General features: G+C 42.5%; 1 protein-coding gene across 3 annotated transcripts; it reads right to left on the minus strand.

Annotated features, from left to right (window-relative positions):
- Positions 1-469: 469 nt before the first annotated feature.
- LOC308245186 (KRR1 small subunit processome component homolog) lies at positions 470-17,568 on the minus strand. 3 transcript variants are annotated; one of them, XM_080662060.1, is made up of 10 exons: positions 17,361-17,568; positions 10,712-10,884; positions 8,964-9,098; positions 8,605-8,730; positions 8,427-8,510; positions 7,302-7,358; positions 4,343-4,513; positions 2,005-2,082; positions 1,806-1,899; positions 470-794 (listed from the first exon to the last, which is right to left on the minus strand). In XM_080662060.1, exons 1-10 carry the CDS (start codon positions 17,443-17,445, stop codon positions 652-654), a joined length of 1,146 nt encoding a protein of 381 aa, XP_080518186.1. In that variant the 5' UTR covers positions 17,446-17,568; the 3' UTR covers positions 470-651. The 3 variants fall into 3 exon arrangements, with proteins under 3 accessions (XP_080518186.1, XP_080518187.1, XP_080518188.1); XM_080662061.1 differs by lacking the exon at positions 8,427-8,510; XM_080662062.1 differs by lacking the exons at positions 8,427-8,510; positions 8,605-8,730 and having other exon boundaries at positions 17,361-17,562.
- Positions 17,569-19,299: the final 1,731 nt, after the last annotated feature.

The following is a 19,299-nucleotide window of genomic DNA, read 5'->3' on the forward strand; positions in this document are numbered from 1 at the left end:
AGTGCGCTCCCACAGTGGGAGCGCTGCTCAGCTGATTGATGGTTGCCAGATGCCAGGCTCACGGCTGGCGAGCGCAGCTGTGGTGGTGCAAGCCTCTCCCATGGACACACCCCTGCGCGTCCCTCCCCAATCTGGACCGGGACCAGGATCAGGACTGGCATCGGGACTGACCGGGTGCGAGCCCACGGCTGCTTCTTGGTCATGGGTGCACCAGTATCGCCCTAGGACGGGAGCGTGGAGACCGCAGTGGAGCAGCAGCGAGCCTACTGAGAGGCGGTGGCAGGCGCAGCAGGGCTGGGATGAGCAGGAGCAGCGTAGCTCCCGGCCAGGGCTCGGGCTCCTCCCCAGCCACCTGCCACTTCACGCACTACTACATCCCTTGGGGGATGTCGGACTGCCAGTTTCAGCCTGATCCCTGCAGGCCAGGCCGAGGGACCGCATCGGTGCACAAATCCATGCACCAGGCCTCTAGTAATTTATGTTTATAAAGAATAGCCATATATATAAACATTGTTAGAAAGAACAAAACAAACTCAGAAAAAAGCAATCAGAGTATTACTTCCTCACATAAGGCAACTAATGCCCCAGTACCTCAAAGTCCTTTATAAAAGGAGATAGCTTAGTAAGTTCTAGGTTCAGGGTTTTTTTGTATTACTTTTTTTTCTTCTTTTTCTTTTCATCTACTTCCATTTTAAGCTTAACTTCTTCAGCTGTGAGAGCTCCCAGTTTCTTATTCTTTGCTTTCTTAACCTTTTCCTTGATGGCAGCCACATCAATTTTAGTTTCAGTAGAAGCTAGACAAATAAAAACACAATATGTGTAATTCTTTAGAGTTTACCAAATAAAATATAAAGAATATGTATTTAGTACAATAATTTCAGAATATTTTTATAATTGGAAGGTCATGTTATAAAATATAAAATACCTGCCTAAAGAAAAGTTAGAAATTTCTTTAAGAGGAAAAAAAAATTAAAATACTTTAAAAACATATTAGTGAAAGTACAGTGAAAATGGCATTATAGTTTAGCTATGTGAACCCAATTACTGGATTCAACTATATTAAAACTACATTTTCCCCCCTTCAATCATACTTCAATTTAGATTATTTTTACTTATATTCTTTTCCACATTTTGGAACTTTACAGCACTCATTAATATGCCAATTTTCCATCTTACCTGTTAAAATTTAGAATTATATTTCATGAAGAATATTACATGTCATCCTTCCAACTTCCATAATTTCAATTAATTAAACATGAAGTTATAAGTCAAAATCTTCTCTAATACCACATAAAAACTTAAAGTTTTCCAAATGTTATTTCAATGAATGACTAGTATTATTTTGTTGGTGTCCTTTGGCTCAAGATAATGAAAAATCCATGGTAACAATATAGGAATTAAATGTAAGCTATCGATCACATGAGAGAAGAAAATCACAACCTCAGATGAGCTGTGTTTGAAAGGCGTGACAGCAGAGCTTAGGGATCTCACGGCTTTACTCTTATTTTTACAGAAGAGTCACTCTCTGGTTTATATCTTTCAAAACAAAAGGCCTTCCCAAGCACATCTAGAGCCAGGAGCGGACTATCAGTCTGGGTACTCACACGGGGATTAGCTGCTACTGAAGTACAAATCACCCCAGTCGTTTCCTGTCCCTGGGATTAGTGATTAATGAAATGCTAAGTGAATTAACAGCGGATATGGTTATTTCCTTACTTAACACTCAAATTTAGGTAAATTCACTAAGGGTTTCCTTTTCAGATAACAGACTTACATCACACCAAAAATTGGAAAACAAGCTTTACCTTCCTTAGGTTTCAAAACTGGCTTTTCTTTAGGTGGAATAAAAGCTTTGTTTCTTTCCTCTTGTCTCTTACTGAGAGCTTCTGCTTGTTTAGCCTATGTTAGTAAAACATACATTAGTGAAACACAATTTATAGCTAATTAAGAATTCAAGTTTCTATGAACTTTGTTATTAATGTTGTGAGCTAGACACAGTCTTACCTTTATTGCTTCCATTTTCTGTCGCTTCTTTTGACTCGCCTTCAGAAAGTATTCACCACTAGCCAATTCTTTATCAATCTGTTGAAATCAGTATTTACAATTACTTCAGAAATAATGTAGATGAAAGTCATTTTCTAAGGAAGAAATATCATGAGGTAAAGACAGAGGCTCAAAAATCTATGATTAATTCATAAAGGGAATGACAAAAAGTAGGAAACATACTCTAAGTTGAAGGAAATATGTCCACAAAAGCATGGAGGTAGGAAAGCAGGTGATGTGTTCAAGGAATACACCAGAGACTGCTTTAAGTAGGGTAGAAGGTCAATAATTCAGAAAAGTATAATAGGAAACTGGAAAAATAGTTTGAGGAAGGTTGAAGAAACTTGAATGTCAGGTGAAGGAGGTGGGACATGATTTAGAAATGACTCAAGTTTCTGAGAAGAGTGAAGAGACCAAAGCAGGATTTTGTTATTTTATTTTTTAATGTATGCTATTTTTCCCTCTCAATCCTCACCAGATGACATGCATATAGAGAGGAAGGTAGTGGGAGGAGAAAGAGAGAGAGAGCGAGAGAGACACAGACAGACATCAATGTGAGAGAAATACGCTCCCCAACTGGAGATCAAACCCACAACCCAGGTATGTTCCCTGAATGGGAATCGAACCAGCAACCTTTCGTGCAGAGGACAACACTCAACCAACTCAACCACTCAGGCCGGGCCCAAGCAGCATTTTTTAAAGTACAGAAGAATAGAGAAGAGATAAAAACCTAGAATAAAGGGTAGTGGCATGCAAAATAAAAAGCAAGATTGTCAGAATTTGGTGACTAAAACACTAATTAGAGAAAGCTACAGCTCATTCATTCACTATATAGTCGACAATGATAATTAGCTATTTTGCACATACACAGCATTATTATATCTAAGGCAATGTTCTAAATTCTTTACAGACTAGAGGCCTGGTGTGAGTGGCCCAGTGGTTGAGTGTTGACCTATGAATCAGGAGGTCATGGTTCGATTCCTGGTCAGGGCACATGCCTGGGTTGTGGGCTCAATTCCCAGTAGGGGATGTGCAGGAGGCAGCCGAACAATGATTCTCTCATCATTGATGTTTCTATCTCTCTCTCCCTCTCCCTTTGTCTCTGACATAAATAAAAATATTTTTTAAAAAGGCAAAAGAAAATATAAAGTACAGCAGGTGTTATAGGACATGGCTTAGTAACTGGATCACTCCACTTTCCCCCAACTATCAGTTTCTTTCTGGCTTCCCTTTCTTCCTTTCCCTGAGGAAACCTCATGATCGAGCACTTCCACTGTTTTTTCACCATGGTGACCTAATTCCTTTTTTCCTTCTGACATTTCATCAAACCTTCCCTAAAAAACTTCAAGCATAAGGCTGTAGAGGAGGAAGACAGTACCCAGAAAGGGATGGGTTTACATGCTGAGCCTAAAGAACTAGCAGGAAGGGAAGAGTTTCCAAGGGAGGGAATAATGAAGCAAGAACCCTCAAGAGATAGGTGAAAAGAGAATTAAAAGAGCAGGTAAAGGAAGAATTGATACACATGGAAAGATATAGGTGAGAAAAAAGGAAGTTGAGTTATTGCCTCATGGTCTAAAATATTTCAGTAAAATAAAATTCAATGACATCTGCCAGGAGTGGGAGAATGCCTAGAAAATTATGAGGATTCACAGAACTACCAGACAATACTGATGACCCACCTGAGGTTGGAAACATAAATTTAGAGTGGATATAATCCAAAGTTATGACTCCTTCCACCTTTGTGTAGTAGCCACATTATGGAAAAGAAGTCGTTTTAGGACTGGTCCAAGTTTAAGAGTTTTGCTGGGCAGGTGTGATAGAAGGAAAAAGGAGCATGAAAGAAAACAATGGGCAAGATGGAAAAAGACATTTCGGAAAGGAAACCAGAAGACAGTTGACAAAATGAGAGGTATTCTAACTTAGAAAAAGGAGAGCTATTAGATTGGAATTTAAGATTTCAAAACTGGAGCAGCTATATATCTTAAAGTAGAGTAGAGAGCATTTTGAGCTAAATTGTTGAATTTTTTTTCCATGGAACATTTACAGTGGCTACAGGAACATAGGTGACACCAACCACCTTGATATAGTCTACACTCACAATATGAAGCTCCCTACCCCATGCACTTTGCTCAAAATAAACCTATTTACACTTACCTTCAGTTTCTTATATCTCTACATACTCAAACACATACACACATATTAACACAGCAATTCTATCTAAAATACCCTCAATAAAGTTTCTTACGAAATTGATAACAGTTTCTCCATCATGTAATGAAATTCAACATTTAATACTTACCTGACTTTCTGGTTGTGGTGGTGGGAATGGTGTATACTCTTTCTTAACTGTTTTTTTCTTTGGTTCCTTGCGTTTATTCACATTTTTGTGCTTGAACTGTGGCAAAAATCTTTCCCAACTTTGTGATCTTAATTCAGAATCTTTTGCCAACTCTCGTTTAATCATTAAGGTCTTTAGTCATACAATATACAAACAAGGTAAAAATGTTAATTTCAGAAGTCATATATTTGTCAAATTAAGACATCATAAATATTGTTCTTATACATAGATCTTAGTCTCTTAGGTAGGATTAAACCAATTCCATAAGAAAAGAATATGTAATCTCGATTTTTAACCAAGCATAAGTAAATTAGATTAAGAAATTTCAAAATTATTAAAATAAATTGAGATGAAAGAGAGACTAATTCAGCTTTTCAACCATTATTTCTTTAAACCTTAAAACTCAACTTAATAGCAGGGAGAATCCTTAATAATGTTCCTTGAAAGCAGGAAGCTTTCAGTAGCACCTGAAATATCACAGGGGGGAAAAAGCAAACCTCATGATCTGACAAAACCAATATTCTCACATTTCCTCCACTCCATTTGAATTTCCTCCACTCCATTTGAATTTTATAGACATTGGAACACAAGAGGATACAAACCAGGCATTAGATGCATGACTAGCTCTCTTTAATGGCCCAATGTAACTTTGTGCACACAGGGAAAACTGCTCTTTCATGTCAATCTAATGAGAGACTTCTAAACTTAACTTCACCAAATTTAATTGGACTGTTCAACAAATACTCATCCTATATAATAAAAGCCTAATATGCTAAGTGTCTGGTTGTCCAGTGACCGGTCTACTGTTCAACAAATACTCATCCTATATAATAAAAGCCTAATATGCTAAGTGTCTGGTTGTCCAGTGACCGGTCGACTGTTCAACCAATCAAAGCGTAATATGCTAATGATATGCTAAGGCCACTCAACTGCTCGCTATGACGTGCACTGACCACCAGGGGGCAGACGCTCCTACTGGTAGGTTAGCTTGCTGCTGGGGTCTGGCCAATTGGGACTGAGATGGGCTGGACACACCCTGGAGCTCTCCCCACAGTCCCTTTCCGGCCCCAATCATGCACCAGTGGGGTCCCTCAGCCTGGCCTGCGCCCCCTCACAATCCAGGACCCCTCGGGGATGTCAGAGAGCCGGTTTCTGCCCAATCCCGCAGGCCACTCCCCTTGGGAGGGTGCCAGACACAGGGCTCATGGCTGGCAAGCGCTGATTGGGTGTGAGCCTGCGGCAGGCACAGTGGGGGCCAGGATGAGCGGGAGCGGCCGGTAGGAGCTGCAGGCGGAGTTGGACTATGGGTTTCAGCCCGATCCCCGCAGGCTACCCCAAGGGACCCCACCTGTGCACGAATTCATGCACTGGGCCTCTAGTCATAAATAAAACAGCTAATTATAGCACGGTTACATTTCCAAGAACAGTCAAACTTTGTGCACACAGGGATATAACATCTCTCTCAAAAGGCTAACATACAAAACAGATAAAGCAGAGCTATTTTGGGTAAGCTAAATATTTTGAGTGTTAAGTCCTCTCCTCCCCCAAAGGTTTTAATGCAATCTAAAATATCCGAGGCTTTATTTAATAAAAAAGGGCAGAATTCTGAAAGAGCACATTTTAAAATATAAAGATGGGCTCACAACCTAAGAAAACAGGACTGATATAATCTACGACAAATTCTGTGAAGCCTTTCTTGTATCAGAACTATATAATACACTAGGGACCCAGTGCATGAATTTGTGCACCTTGAAAGGAACTGTGGGCTGTGAGGCTGCCATGGGCACAGGGGTGGGTCTTGGCCCATCCTCCACGCCTCCGCCCGGCCCCTCCCACCACAGCTCCTGGTCCTGTCTGCCTGCAACCCCACTCCTGCCGCTGCCGCCACTCCCATGCGCTGACGGTGCCAGCCCCGCTCGCACCCGCTGATAGCGTGGATCAATTGGGGCCAGTGCCAGCAGCGGGTGTGAGCGGGGCCAGTGCTGGCAGTGGGTGTGAGCAGTGGTTGCTGCCTCAATCACCCCTCAGGAGCAGGGGGAGGTGGAGAAGCCCTCAGGGGAAATTGGGGCTGGCAGCCGCCACTTGCACCCGCTGATGGTGCTGAGTGATCAGGACTGGTGCCGGGTGCTGGCTGCGGGAGTGAGTGGGGCCGTCGCTGGCAGTAGATGCGAGTGGGGCTGGCACCGGTAGTGGTTGCAAGTGGTGGCTGCTGGCCCCGATCACCCCTCAGGAGCAGGGGGAGGTGGAGAAGCCCTGAGGGGTGATCAGGCCCGGCAGCCGCCACTCGCACCCGCTGATGGTGCCAAGCGATTGGGGCCGGCGGCGGGTGCCGGCAGTGTGTGAGTGGCAGCTCTGGCGCTGGCAGTGGGTACGAGTGGGGCCAGCGCCAGCAGCAGGTGCGAGCGCCCTGCAGGACTGCGGTGCACGGGAGCAAAGAATTTTCAGTAACCACCAGAGGCTTGCCCCGATGACAGTGACCAGCGCCCCACCTTGGTCTGGTGCCCCCGCTCACCTGCTCTACCATCCCATCACGGCCGATGCCTGCCATGTTCCATGCTCTCCCGCCTGCTGCCGATGCCCGCCATGTTCTGTGTGTACCCCCTGGTGGTCAGCACACATCATAGCGACTGGTTGTTCAGTTGTTTCGCCGTTTGGTCTATTTGCATATTAGGGTTTTATATATACAGATTACAGTGTACCTGTCAATACTGGACTACACAGAGACCCAAGCTTTTAAGGAAGTAACTTGAGGACTGGGTAGAGTTGAGTGGGTTGAATTCTACCTCTAATTTACCCAAAGTATCTCTGCTTTATCTGTTTTGTCTATTCAACTTCTATAAAAATTTAATTTCAAGAAAGTTTTCTGTAGCTAAAAGAAGTCTGACAACCACTGTTACAGGAATATATAATTAACACTCACTTTAATATTATAAATTGGATGAATATTCTTCATAGTATCTAGGACTACTTTTCGAACCTGAAATTTGCAAAGAAAAAAGAATTAGGCATTTATAAATATCTTAATGAACCAGGTAGAAAGGAATTACTATATTGCAAAATATCCTACAAACCAGACAATGGCTGTCAAATTGAATAGTTCCTTCAATTGCTCTTAGTGGCTACTAGATCTTTCATAACAGTTAACCCTGGGTACAGTGACGTTATTCAATTGTACTGTGAAAACGTGACATATTGAACAAGTATAACACTCTGGAACTGTGATTTAGAGGGAAGATGGATTCAGAGTCAGAAAATGTGGGCTCAAATAATGGGACTGCCACTTTATTTGGGAAAGACACTTAATTTTCCTGTTCCAGCTTTCTCATTTGCAATGTGGAAATGAAGATACCTCAAGGGTCTGTTGTAAGAACTGAATAACATATTTACACTTTATAGATTTACAAAGTATTCAATGAATTTAAGTTACTATTGCCCCATGAGAAAAGGGTAGATCATGTCTAAGAATGAGGCCCAAGGAAGTTCTATTAAAGGCCCTGGAAAGGAAGAAGCAAGACCTCACAGCCAGATCCAGATAACAGTATCAAAGGGAGTCAATTGGAACAGTATCTGCTCAACAGAGTTCCTCTTAACAAGTTAAAATAAATGTTCATAAAAACATTATAATAAATTCAAACAAAAGAAAATGTATCATAAAGGAAAATTTGAGTCTGACCTTGACTAACTGTATACGTTTCTGCAAATAACAACATCTGTTCAATTCCCTAATATTTGAGCACATGTAACTACATCATGTTTCTCATATGTGCTATAGACTAAGAGCTTAAATACCCATTTAAAATTTGTAGTGGAAGGAGCGATGGTGTGAAGACCTAATTGAGATGTGTGTAACTGTCAAAGGTGGTTATAATATGTTAATGTCTAGGAGTGATGACTCCCTCAAATTCCATGAAGTACAAAGTATTTACTAATGGAAAATCAAACAAAGCACATCCTAAAACAATACAATAATCGTAAAACAATATATTATAACCAAATTACTTAATTTGTTCTCTGCTGAAAATTAACTAAAGATATTAAGTCTCACCTCTTTTAAGCCACTAAAAGGTCCAATGGCTGAAACCGTGTTTCCCTGAACCATAATGTAACAGTTTGTTAAGAGTTCCAATGCCTATATCAAGAAACAGCAAGTTGAAATTCAGTTGAAATACACTGAAAAACTAATGACAAAAAAAAGATACTCATTTTCCACCGGTAAAAAGTACCTTTAATGTAGATCCTTTGGGACCAATAAGCCGTTGTCTTCTTTTTACAAATCTTTCTTTATTTCTTACTAAAGAACCTATTTTAATGATGTCGCATGCAATATCATCCTGAAGAATTCGTACAGCCTTTTGAAAAAATAAAGAAAATATCCCACCAATATTCTTTACAAATACATTTTTCTTCAAAGTCCACACTGATATCTAAGCAGAATAATGAAAACTCTACGGAGGGAAGGAGGGAGGGAGGAAGAGAAGAAGGGAGGGACGCAGGGAGGGAGAGAGGGACGGGTGGGTGGATACAGTGCTGTGTTATCTCTAATGGCAGAAATAAAGCAAAATCTCTGTAACTGTAAATTTACCTGTTCAAATGAAACACTCCTTGCTAATAGTTTTATTAGGTCTCTGGCCCTAATGATGATGTATGGATCAAAAGTCTTCTTTGTTGTACAAACAGTCATGCTGCCCTCGATCAGGTCCAGGGTTGCATTAACATGCTACAGAAAGGAAAGAGCAAACAAGCAGCTGTCTAAAAATGAATTCAGCTTTAGATACTTATATAACCTATCCTAATCTAACTAGTAATTGCTAGGAATTAATCTCTCTCTAAAATTCTATCAACTCCCTCCTTGAAGAAGCTGGGTAATTAATAAAAAGAATGCTTGATTACTTTCATACTTAAAAGAATATAGAAACTCAGGCAATTGAAACCATTTATATTTACTGGAGTTTAGAATACTTTGTACTTACTGGAATAAAGATAATCTCTAGTTTAAAAAATACATATCAATCCAAATGAGGCCATACTTATACTCACATGCTATTTTCTAATATATGAGCATATTCTGAAGAATATTTAAACACAGTGAGTGATGTACTATTCAACATAAGGCTGGGTCTGTATGAGTTTATGAGAGAGAGAGAGAGAGAGAGAGAGAGAGAGAGAGAGAGAGAGAGAGAGAGAGAAAGAGAGAAACCAATCCCAGATGCAGACAGCTATGAAACATTGCTTGCAGTTTGCCGAGTCACCCTCATACTCAATGGGCACAAATGAGTCCAGGGCAGTCCCTCAGTTTGAGAAATATATTTCATGTCACAACCTAGTACACATACATATCCTATATAGTAAAAGCCTAATATGCTAAGTGTCTGGTTGACTAGTCAGTCGTTCAACCAATCAAAGTGTAATATGCTAATGATATGCTAAGGCCACTCAACCACTCGCTATGACATGCACTGACCACCAGGGGGTAGACAGTCAACTGGTCAACCAGTTGCTATGACGTGCACTGACCACCAGGGGGCAGACGCTCCTACCGGTAGGTTAGCTTGCTGCTGGGGTCTGGCCAATTAGGACAGAGCAAGACAGGTCAGACACGCCCTGGGACCCTCCCAAAGTCCCTCCCTGGCCAACTTCCCGTGTCCCTTCCCGGCCCCGACTCTGCACCGATGGGGTCCCTCGGCCTGTCCTATGGGACCCCTTGGGGGATGTCGGAGAGCCGGTTTCAGCCTGATCCCGCAGGCCAGGCCGAGGGACCCCATTGGTGCACAAATTCATAAAATGAATCAAAAGCTTCATAAAATCATCCTTACCACATGTGACACATTCATTTTTTAAAGACTCCTTATATCCACTAAATTGACTTCTGGATCCACTAATGGATTTCAACCCATGTTTGAAAAACAAAAACAAATACACCACTCTAGGGGCATGGCAGCAGCAACAAATAGGAAAAAGATGGCACATCCACATCTTACATTTAAAATGAAAATTAAGCAATTAGACAGAAACATGCCTGACTCAAACTGTGCAGGTTTGTGACAATCACCATAGTACAGAATAGGCATTCTGAAACTTGGGAGTTCACAGATGAGTTTCAGACAGTCCATCAAATCCCTACAATTTTAAAGGTATGTGTATTTTTCAGTAATCTATTATTCACAAAATTAAAAACACAAGTATTACAAGAATAAAGCTTATGTACCAAAGGAACCAAATTAGTCAATTACGCTGGCACCTTAAAAAAATCCACAAGCACACATACATTTACTTAAAAGTAAAGGTATAAACATGAGCGAAATCTCAAAGAAATATATAAAATATGCATACATGTTCATTCAAGGCTTTTTGAACCAACGGCCAGCACTCTTTCAAGTAAGCCTCTCTATATTTTGGGAACAAAGTTGCAAAACTGCTTTCCTCCAAGAGTCCTCTGGGATTGTCCTCTTTGGAAAAAGCTGGTTCCTTCCAACCATCAGGGACAGTGAGGAGTTCTGATTCATCTACAGGAAAAACAAAACGAAACACACATCAGGTTTTAGCCCACTTTTGGACATTTATATGCATAGTAGGGTCCCTAGGCCTGGCTGGCAATCAGGGCCAATAGGGGCCTTCCAGCTGCCGGCCGGGGCCTTCTTTTGTTCCATGCCACCCCCTGGTGGTCAACGCACATCATAGCGAGTGATCGAACTCCCGAGGGGACACTTTGCATATTAGCCTTTTATATATAGACTAGAGGCCCGATGCATGAAATTCATGCAAAAGTAGGCCTTCCTTCCCCTGGCTGCCGGCACTGGCTTTCCTCTGGCCACCGGCAAGCACCCGGGACCCGGGCTTCCCTCGCAGCTCCGGCTTGGCTTCGTCAGGAAGGACATCCAGTCTAATTAGCATATTATTCTTTTATTATTATAGATAAGCAACCTTTTAAACTTTACTGAAGTGAAGCCTAAGTATGTGTGTATATACTGTATGTATATACTATATTTGCATATGTGTGTATGTACATAAAAATTTTAAAAGCTGATACTCTGGTGTACACTTTCAGTTAATAATCACTGGTATAGGGTTTTAGGGTTTCCAAAGAGTTTTCATGAGCCTTATTTTTGTATACCCTTCGTGATAACCATGAAAGGTAGGAAGAACCAGTATCATTTTTCCCATTTCATAAAAGATTAGTGACTTAATTAAGGGGACATAAAGGTCTCCTTTCATCAAAACAAAATGCCTCTGAAGGGCCATAAATTATCTCCCATAACATTTATTAAATGGTTGTGCTGCGCCAGCACAGCCAAAGGTGAACCTGAGGAGGGGTGGTGAAGGACTGAAGAAAAGACAGACAAGATAATACAGCTGGGGCTTGGTGGATCTCCCATGCCTGGATGAGGACACAAAAGACCCAGCCTGCAAGACGATGCTTTATTATATAGTCTGATTAAAACAAGGGTAGATCGACATGTATACAAATGTTCTTGTTTTGGCAACACTTGCTGCACCTCCCACAGCCCATTAGCTACTTAGGAAGGAATCAGGGAGGGCTACAAGGTTAAGCTTAATTATGCTAAGAGGGCTCTGCCCTCCAAGCTGGGACTTGTTTGTGGCCCTGCCACTGGTCAGTCTGAGGCTTAACCCTACAGCCGCTCCCTATACCTGGGTCCTGGATTTTAGGAACCTCTTAAATCCAACAGCTATAACTTACATTAGTACTATTCAAAGGTATGATACATAGGCCTGCAGTAGGAGCATAAGTTGTGAGCGTGTTAGAAATGTAATTCTTTTTTTTTTTTAAAATATATTTTATTGATATTTTACAGAGAGGAAGGGAGAGAGAGAGAGAGAGAGAGTTAGAAACATCGATGAGATAGAAACATCGATCAGCTGCCTCCTGCACACTCCCCACTGGGGATGTGCCCGCAACCAAGGTACATGCCCTTGACCGGAATCGAACCCGGGACCCTTCAGTCCACAGGCCGACGCTCTATCCACTGAGCCAAACCGGTTTCGGCAGAAATGTAATTCTTGGCCTCCACCCTAGACCTACTGAATCTGAACCTCTGGGCCGAGGCACAAGAATCTCTGTTTTAACAGTCTCATGAGGAGATTCTTTTGCACACTAAAGTCTGAGAAGCAGGTCTTGATAATCCATGTTATCCACCCCAGTCAGTTAAACCTGCTTTCTGCTTCTTATACTTTGCTATTTCTGAATGAAATCACAGAGAATTAGCTAATCTTCATATATCATTCACTTCCCAATCCCATCTAATAGAAGAGTAATATGCAAATTGACCATCACTCCAACACACAAGGGGGCTGCCCCCATGTGGTAAAGATGGCTGCCCCCATATGGACACAAGAGGGCCACTGCAAGATGGCCAGCAGGGGAGGGCAGTTGGAAGGGACGAGGCCTGCAAGGGAGGGCAGTTGTGGGCAATCAGGTCAGCAGGGGAGGACAGTTGGGAGGGACCAGGCCTGCAAGGGAGGGAGGTTGGGGGTGATCAAGCCCGCAGGGGAGGGCAGTTAGGGATGACCAGGCCGGGAGAGGAGGGAAGTTGGGGTGATCAAGCCTGCAGAGGAGGGCAGTTAGGGGTGACCAGGCTGGCAGAGGAGGGAAGTTGGGGGTGATCAAGCCTGCAGGGGAGGCCAGTTAGGGGTGACCAGGCTGGCAGAGGAGGGAAGTTGGGGGCGACAGCGCCTACAGGGAAGGGCAGTTGGGGGGGACCCAGGCCTGCAGGGGAGGGCAGTTAGGGGTGACCAGGCCTGCTTGGGAGGACAGTTAGGGGCAATCAGGCTGGCAGGGGAGCAGTTAGGCATCAATCAGGCTGGCAAAGGAGTGGTTAGGGGGTGATCAGGCTGGCAGGCAGAAGTGGTTAGGGGCAATCAGGAAGGCAGGCAGGTGAGCAGTTGGGAGCCAGCAGTCCTGGATTGTGAGAGTGATGTCTGACTGCCTGTTTAGGCCCGATCCTACCTGGATCTGGCCTAAACGGGCAGTTGGACATCCCTTGAGGGGTCCCAGATTGGAGAGTGTGCAGGCTGGGCTGAGGGACACAGCCCCTGTGCACGAATTTCATGCACCGGGCCTCTAGTATCCTTAATAAAAGCTTGAAATCAACAATTGTCATTATTTAAAATGCACATCTGACCAAGTCCTTACCTAATTTAAACACTTCAATGGCTATGAATTTAAAAATGGCAAAAAATACATACAAGTTTCACAACAGAAAAAGTAAATACAAATAGCTCTAAAACATGTGAAAAGATGTGCAACCTTACTAGTAATAAGAAAAGTTCAAAATAAAAACCAACTAGATACCATTTCATACTTACAAGATGACAGAAATTCATAATTCAGATAATACGTGTTAGTTACTGTGGATATAGAGCTAAGATAATTCTCATTCCCTGCTGGGAATATATACTAGCACAAACCCTTTGGGAAAGAATTAGCATTGTTACAGGATTCCAGGGCAGGAGGAATGGGGAAACTGAGACAGAAAGTCTCAGTTTTACAAGGCCAAACAGTATGGGCAATTTGCAGCCAGCTTTTAAATAACAAGCCATTATCTTCTACAGCCAAGGACACTTGAGAGCAAATGGTTAAAAACCTCCCTAATGAGAGAATGCAGAAAGGGATGGGGAAAAGGGGGCATGTTACTTCCTAGCCCGTGGTCGGCAAACTGCGGCTTGCGAGCCACATGCGGCTCTTTGGCCCGTTGAGTGTGGCTCTTCCACAAAATACCATGGCCTGGGCGAGTCTATTTTGAAGAAGTGGCGTTAGAAGAAGTTTAAGTTTAAAAAATTTGGCTCTCAAAAGAAATTTCAATTGTTGCACTGTTGATATTTGGCTCTGTTGACTAATGAGTTTGCCGACCACTGCCCTAGGCAGAAAAGCCAGCAGTCTCTATGTTTTAAATTGCCAGGTGCTTCTCATGAATTCCTTGGAAGGCCACAACAAAGTAAAAAGGGACCTTGAGAATTAATCTGTACCAAAATGTTCAGCAAAGGAATTTTGAGCCCTAGCCGGTTTGGCTCAGTGGATAGAGCATCGGCCTGCAGAATGCAGGCTTCCGGGTCCCATTCAGGTCAAGGGCATGTACCTCAGTTGCAGGCTCAATCCCCAGCCATGGTCAGTGTGTATGCGGGAGGCAACCAATCCATGTGTCTCTCTGTCTCTCCACCTCCCTTCCTCTCTCTCTAAAAATCCAATGGAAAAATATCCTTGGGTGAGGATTAAAAAAAAAGAAAAGAAGAAGAAAAGCATCTTTAGCAACTCAAGTTAAAACTAGTACCAAATGAGACTAGAAGAACTATGCAGTGAGAAAAAAAAATTTTTGAAACCTACAGACTGGAGGATATATAATGCCTGGGACCTGCACCCAATTTGCTTTTCAGATTTGCTGCCCATCTGCACTTCTTAAGCCAGATGTATAGGTTTGCTTGCTTTGCTTCTTTATCAAAGATGCATGTTTTAATAAATTGGCTTTTCAAAATGCAGTCAAGGTCCCTCGTATACATCCTATATAATGAGGTAATATGCAAATTGACTATCACTCCAACACACAAGATGGCCACCCCCAAGTAGACACAAGATGGCTGCCACAAGATGGCCGGCAGGGGAGGGCAGTTGTGGGCAATCAGGCCAGCAGGGGAGGGCAGTTAGGGGTGACCAGGCTCTGCAGGGGAGGGCAGTTGGGGGTGACCAGGCCTGCAGGGGAGGGCAGTTGGGGGTGACCAGGCCTGCAGGGGAGGGCAGTTAGGGGCAATTGGGCCAGCAGGGGAGCAGTTAGGCATCGATAAGGCTGGCAGGAGAGTGGTTAGGGGGTGATCAGGCTGGCAGGCAGAAGCAATTAGGGGCAATCTGGCAGGCAGGCGAGCGGTTGGGAGCCAGCAGTCCTGGATTGTGAGAGGGATGTCCGACTGCCCGTTTAGGCCCAATCCCACCAGGATCGGGCCTAAACAAGCAGTCAGACATCCCTCGAGGGGTCCCAGATTGGAGAGGATGCAGGCTGGACTGAGGGACACCACCTGCCCCCATGCACGAATTTCATGCACCGGGCCTCTAGTTCATTTATAAGAGAAGACAAGGATCGAGGCTGGGAACAGCCCTCTCCCATTGACTCGGGAGCTGTCCGGGAACACCTCTCTGGCGTCGGTGAGAGGTGCCTCTAACAGCACCACCTGCACATACCCTACACTTCAAGGATTCCAATCCCATGTACATAACCTAGAGAAACTCTTGAACATGTAAAGCTATAGATATGTACAAACATGTCTAGAGCAGCATTGTTTATAACAGCAAACAATGGGAACAATGCAAATGTCCATCAATAGTAGAATGAAAATATAAATTAGCATATATTCATACAAGTGAACATCATAGTAGAGAAAAATACAGCTTCAAGTATTGCCCTGATTAAATAACAAAAACAAAGTTAAGCCTAAGATGCAGGACACAGAATCATGCCTATAGTCCTCTCCCATTCCCATAAAATTAAAATACAGGCAAAAGTAAACCGCTTTGTGCATAGTTGGTAAAGATTATGAAGAAGAAGAACATAATGGTCAACATGATTTCCAACAGTTACTTCATGTCTCAAAGAAAAAGAGTATGTTCTGAGAGGAGCTTGTAGGGGGTTTTTTGGGTTTCACAATGTTTTATTCTGCTCACTGGTCTGAGCGCACCTTTCTCACGTGTTGGCTTTATTCTTTAAGATGTACAAGTACCATACTCTACAAAGTACACTCATAATTTAAAAAACAACAAAGCACCGTTTATACCTTTCTAAGGCCTTTAGAATGAGAGTTCAAGGTTTTTAACACTTCCAATAAGAATGGTTTCTCCAGAGAGGGTCGGACCTGCATTGCCACCATGTGCTCACCATCCAGATATCATTGCTGACATGTACACATAACGAACTGTTTGACATTGAAACGGGGAATCAGAACTGTTGGACATTGAAATTGGGACTCAAACATTTTTTGTTAATATATGTTTATTTCTAGTCTGCAGAGGCAAGATTTTTTAAAGGAAAGAAAAGGGGGAAAAATAGATACAGAAGCAAAGAAGCATTGAACAGACTGTCAAACTACAGCGGGAAGGCAGAGGAGGTTTTGGGGGGGGGGGGGCTGTGGGAGATCAACTGAAGGACTTGTGTGCATGCATATAAGCATAACCAATGGATAAAAGACACTGGGGGGGGGGGCAGGTGGGGGCATGTACTGGGGGGAGGGGGAGGGTGGGGGAGGTCAATGGGGGAAAAAAGGAGACATATGTACTACTATTTTTAATACTTCAAACAATTAAAAAAATAAAATAAATAAATAAATAAATAACGACACCCCCCCCCCCCCAAAAAAAAAAAAGAATGGTTTCTGAGGTCCTGGACTATTTCTCTAGCCTCTCTTCCTGTCATTCATACTGACAAAAATGGATAAAACCAGAATAAAACAAGACAGCAATTTAAAGGCAGGGCAGTCTAAAGAGAAGGAGCCGTGTCGTCTAATATTTTAACAATTTGATAAAGAATAATAAAATAAATGATGCAAAATTTTTTCAGAAACTCACACACTAGCATTCAGGACAGGCCAGATACCTCCTCCTTATCACTCTGTCTCGCTCCTTCATTACCAGCGGTCACTCAGGTAAATAATAACCTCCTACTCCTACCGCATCCCTCATTTTGTCAGCTACTTCCGCCCATCGCCGCAAGTCAAAGGCTCTGCAACGCCCTCCAAAATGTCTTAATAACTGTCACTTTACGGAAAACGAATTCCACAACACTTTCATTCTGGGAGCCTTTAGCAAAAGCGATTAGTTAGGAACACGTGACCGGCACCATATCCTCCAGACGGTTTCCCAGGTCCGGCCAAAAACCGTAAAAAGCAGCTCTTATAGGTACTCAATTTCAGAGAACAGACTCGAGGCGGCGTTACACGATCGCAACTAAACCTCCAAACCCAGGCTTCGGTGCTCACACCACCTTACCTAGGTTCTCCTGCTTCAGCTTCTGGTTACGAAATTCACTTTTCCCAGCCGCTGCGGCTGGCCCGTTCGCTTTGGAGGTCGCCATGTTCGAAACGCTCCCGTTACTACCGGAAATGGAACGGTTCTTTAATCCTTCCGGCTACAGTCCCTGTACTCAAAATGAGTTCCGCAGAACCCCGACGAGGAGATCTGCGCAGTCTCTGTGCGTGCCTACGCTAGAACCCACGGATTTTTGTCAACTACAGCGCTTCTTTCACGTAGCTCCGGGCTTCTTTTCCAGGATGCAGTGCAACCACGGAGTTTGACTGCATGCTGGGAATTGTAGTTTAGTTCTGTAGGCAAGTTGGAGACAGGTTTTGTCTGTAATTTTCCCATGGCTTCAGAGTCTAAGCCGGGCAGACCCACTCTAGGGTTTGGCCGCAGAGTGCAACCTATCACTAAAGTCACTCCTTTGGTAAATATTTATATGATAGTCAAATATGTGGTAGACGTTGGAAGAAGGTACTAATATGAGAAATATGGTTCTCAATGGCAAGAGGTGACAGTAATAGCTACCATTTACTGTGAGATTACTTTGTGCAAGGTACTTTATGTGTATTGTTTCTAATCCTTAAAACAAGACCAAAGTTATACATTGAGAAAACCAAAGTTTAAATAAAAACCTACAAGATTTATAATTTTTTGGAAGATACGTTTTCAAAGTCCTTGTTTCTGATGGTGATTTTCTAGGGCAGTGGTCGGCAAACTCATTAGTCAACAGAGCCAAATATCAACAGTACAACGATTGAAATTTCTTTTGAGAGCCAAATTTTTTAAACTTAAACTTATTCTAACGCCACTTCTTCAAAATAGCCTTGCCCAGGCCATGGTATTTTGTGGAAGAGTCACACTCAAGGGGCCAAAGAGCCACATGTGGCTCGCGAGCCGCAGTTTGCCGACCACGGTTCTAGGGTATTGGTATTTCTCTTTCTAAGCCCGAAGGATAGCAATTAAGCAATACTTCTGAAGTATTTCACTTAGCCTAAGACTTCCCAAAATGACTAACTCCGGCTACCCCTACACTGCATATAAGCTGACTTCAAGGTGTGAGGTTCACCACTACTACAAATCTTTACACTTTTAGGAATCTAAAAGTTCTTAGACTCGCTAAAGATAACACTAATTTTGATTATTCTTTTTATTCCTTGCTATTTAAAATTTATTTTGCAGAATAGAAAAAGTTTGATAGGTTGAATTCCTCACATCAATGAAATGGGAAACAACTATCTGAAATCTATCCTTGTGCATCTTCTAGAAAGGATTCTTATGAGGTACATGTAGAAGAGAGACTGTTACCTAAGATAGAAGATCCCAAGATTATATTAAGATTTTTGCTGTTATCCTATGTGTCTTATAAATGACAGGCAATGATTTCATCTCTATATCCTTACAATCTGCTAAAAATTTTTTGACAAATCCCTATAACAGAAAAAATAACAGGTGAAAATTATAAAGTGAGAAGCAATCCTTCAACGTTCCCAGAAAATCTAGGAAGCAGGTTTTATTACCCTTATTTAAGGAACTCAGTCACTAATAAATAGTGAGTTAGACTTCAAGTCTAGGCAGTCTGACCATCAGTAGCTCTGTTGCAAGGAGAGCTGGATTTTCAGCCTCATTGCTTTTGGACTTGAGCTACATCATCCAACCTTCTCTGTGTCTTCAGCCTGCTGGCCCACCCTGAAAATTTTGGACTTTTCAGGCCTCCATAATCACATGACTATTATATAAATACTTTGGAGAACCCTGTCTAATACAGCAATTTATAGTAGAGTAAATACAATGGCTAATAAACATATTACACTTAATCTCATTACTGTCAGAAAAGCATATAGATATCATTTTTCAGCCACCAGATCGGCAAAAAAGAAATAAAAAATATTTTAAATGATATTGTGTTCGA

Source organism: Plecotus auritus (assembly GCF_963455305.1).
Source record: "Plecotus auritus genome assembly, chromosome: 3".
In the NCBI taxonomy this organism is placed as follows: Eukaryota; Metazoa; Chordata; class Mammalia; order Chiroptera; family Vespertilionidae; genus Plecotus; species Plecotus auritus.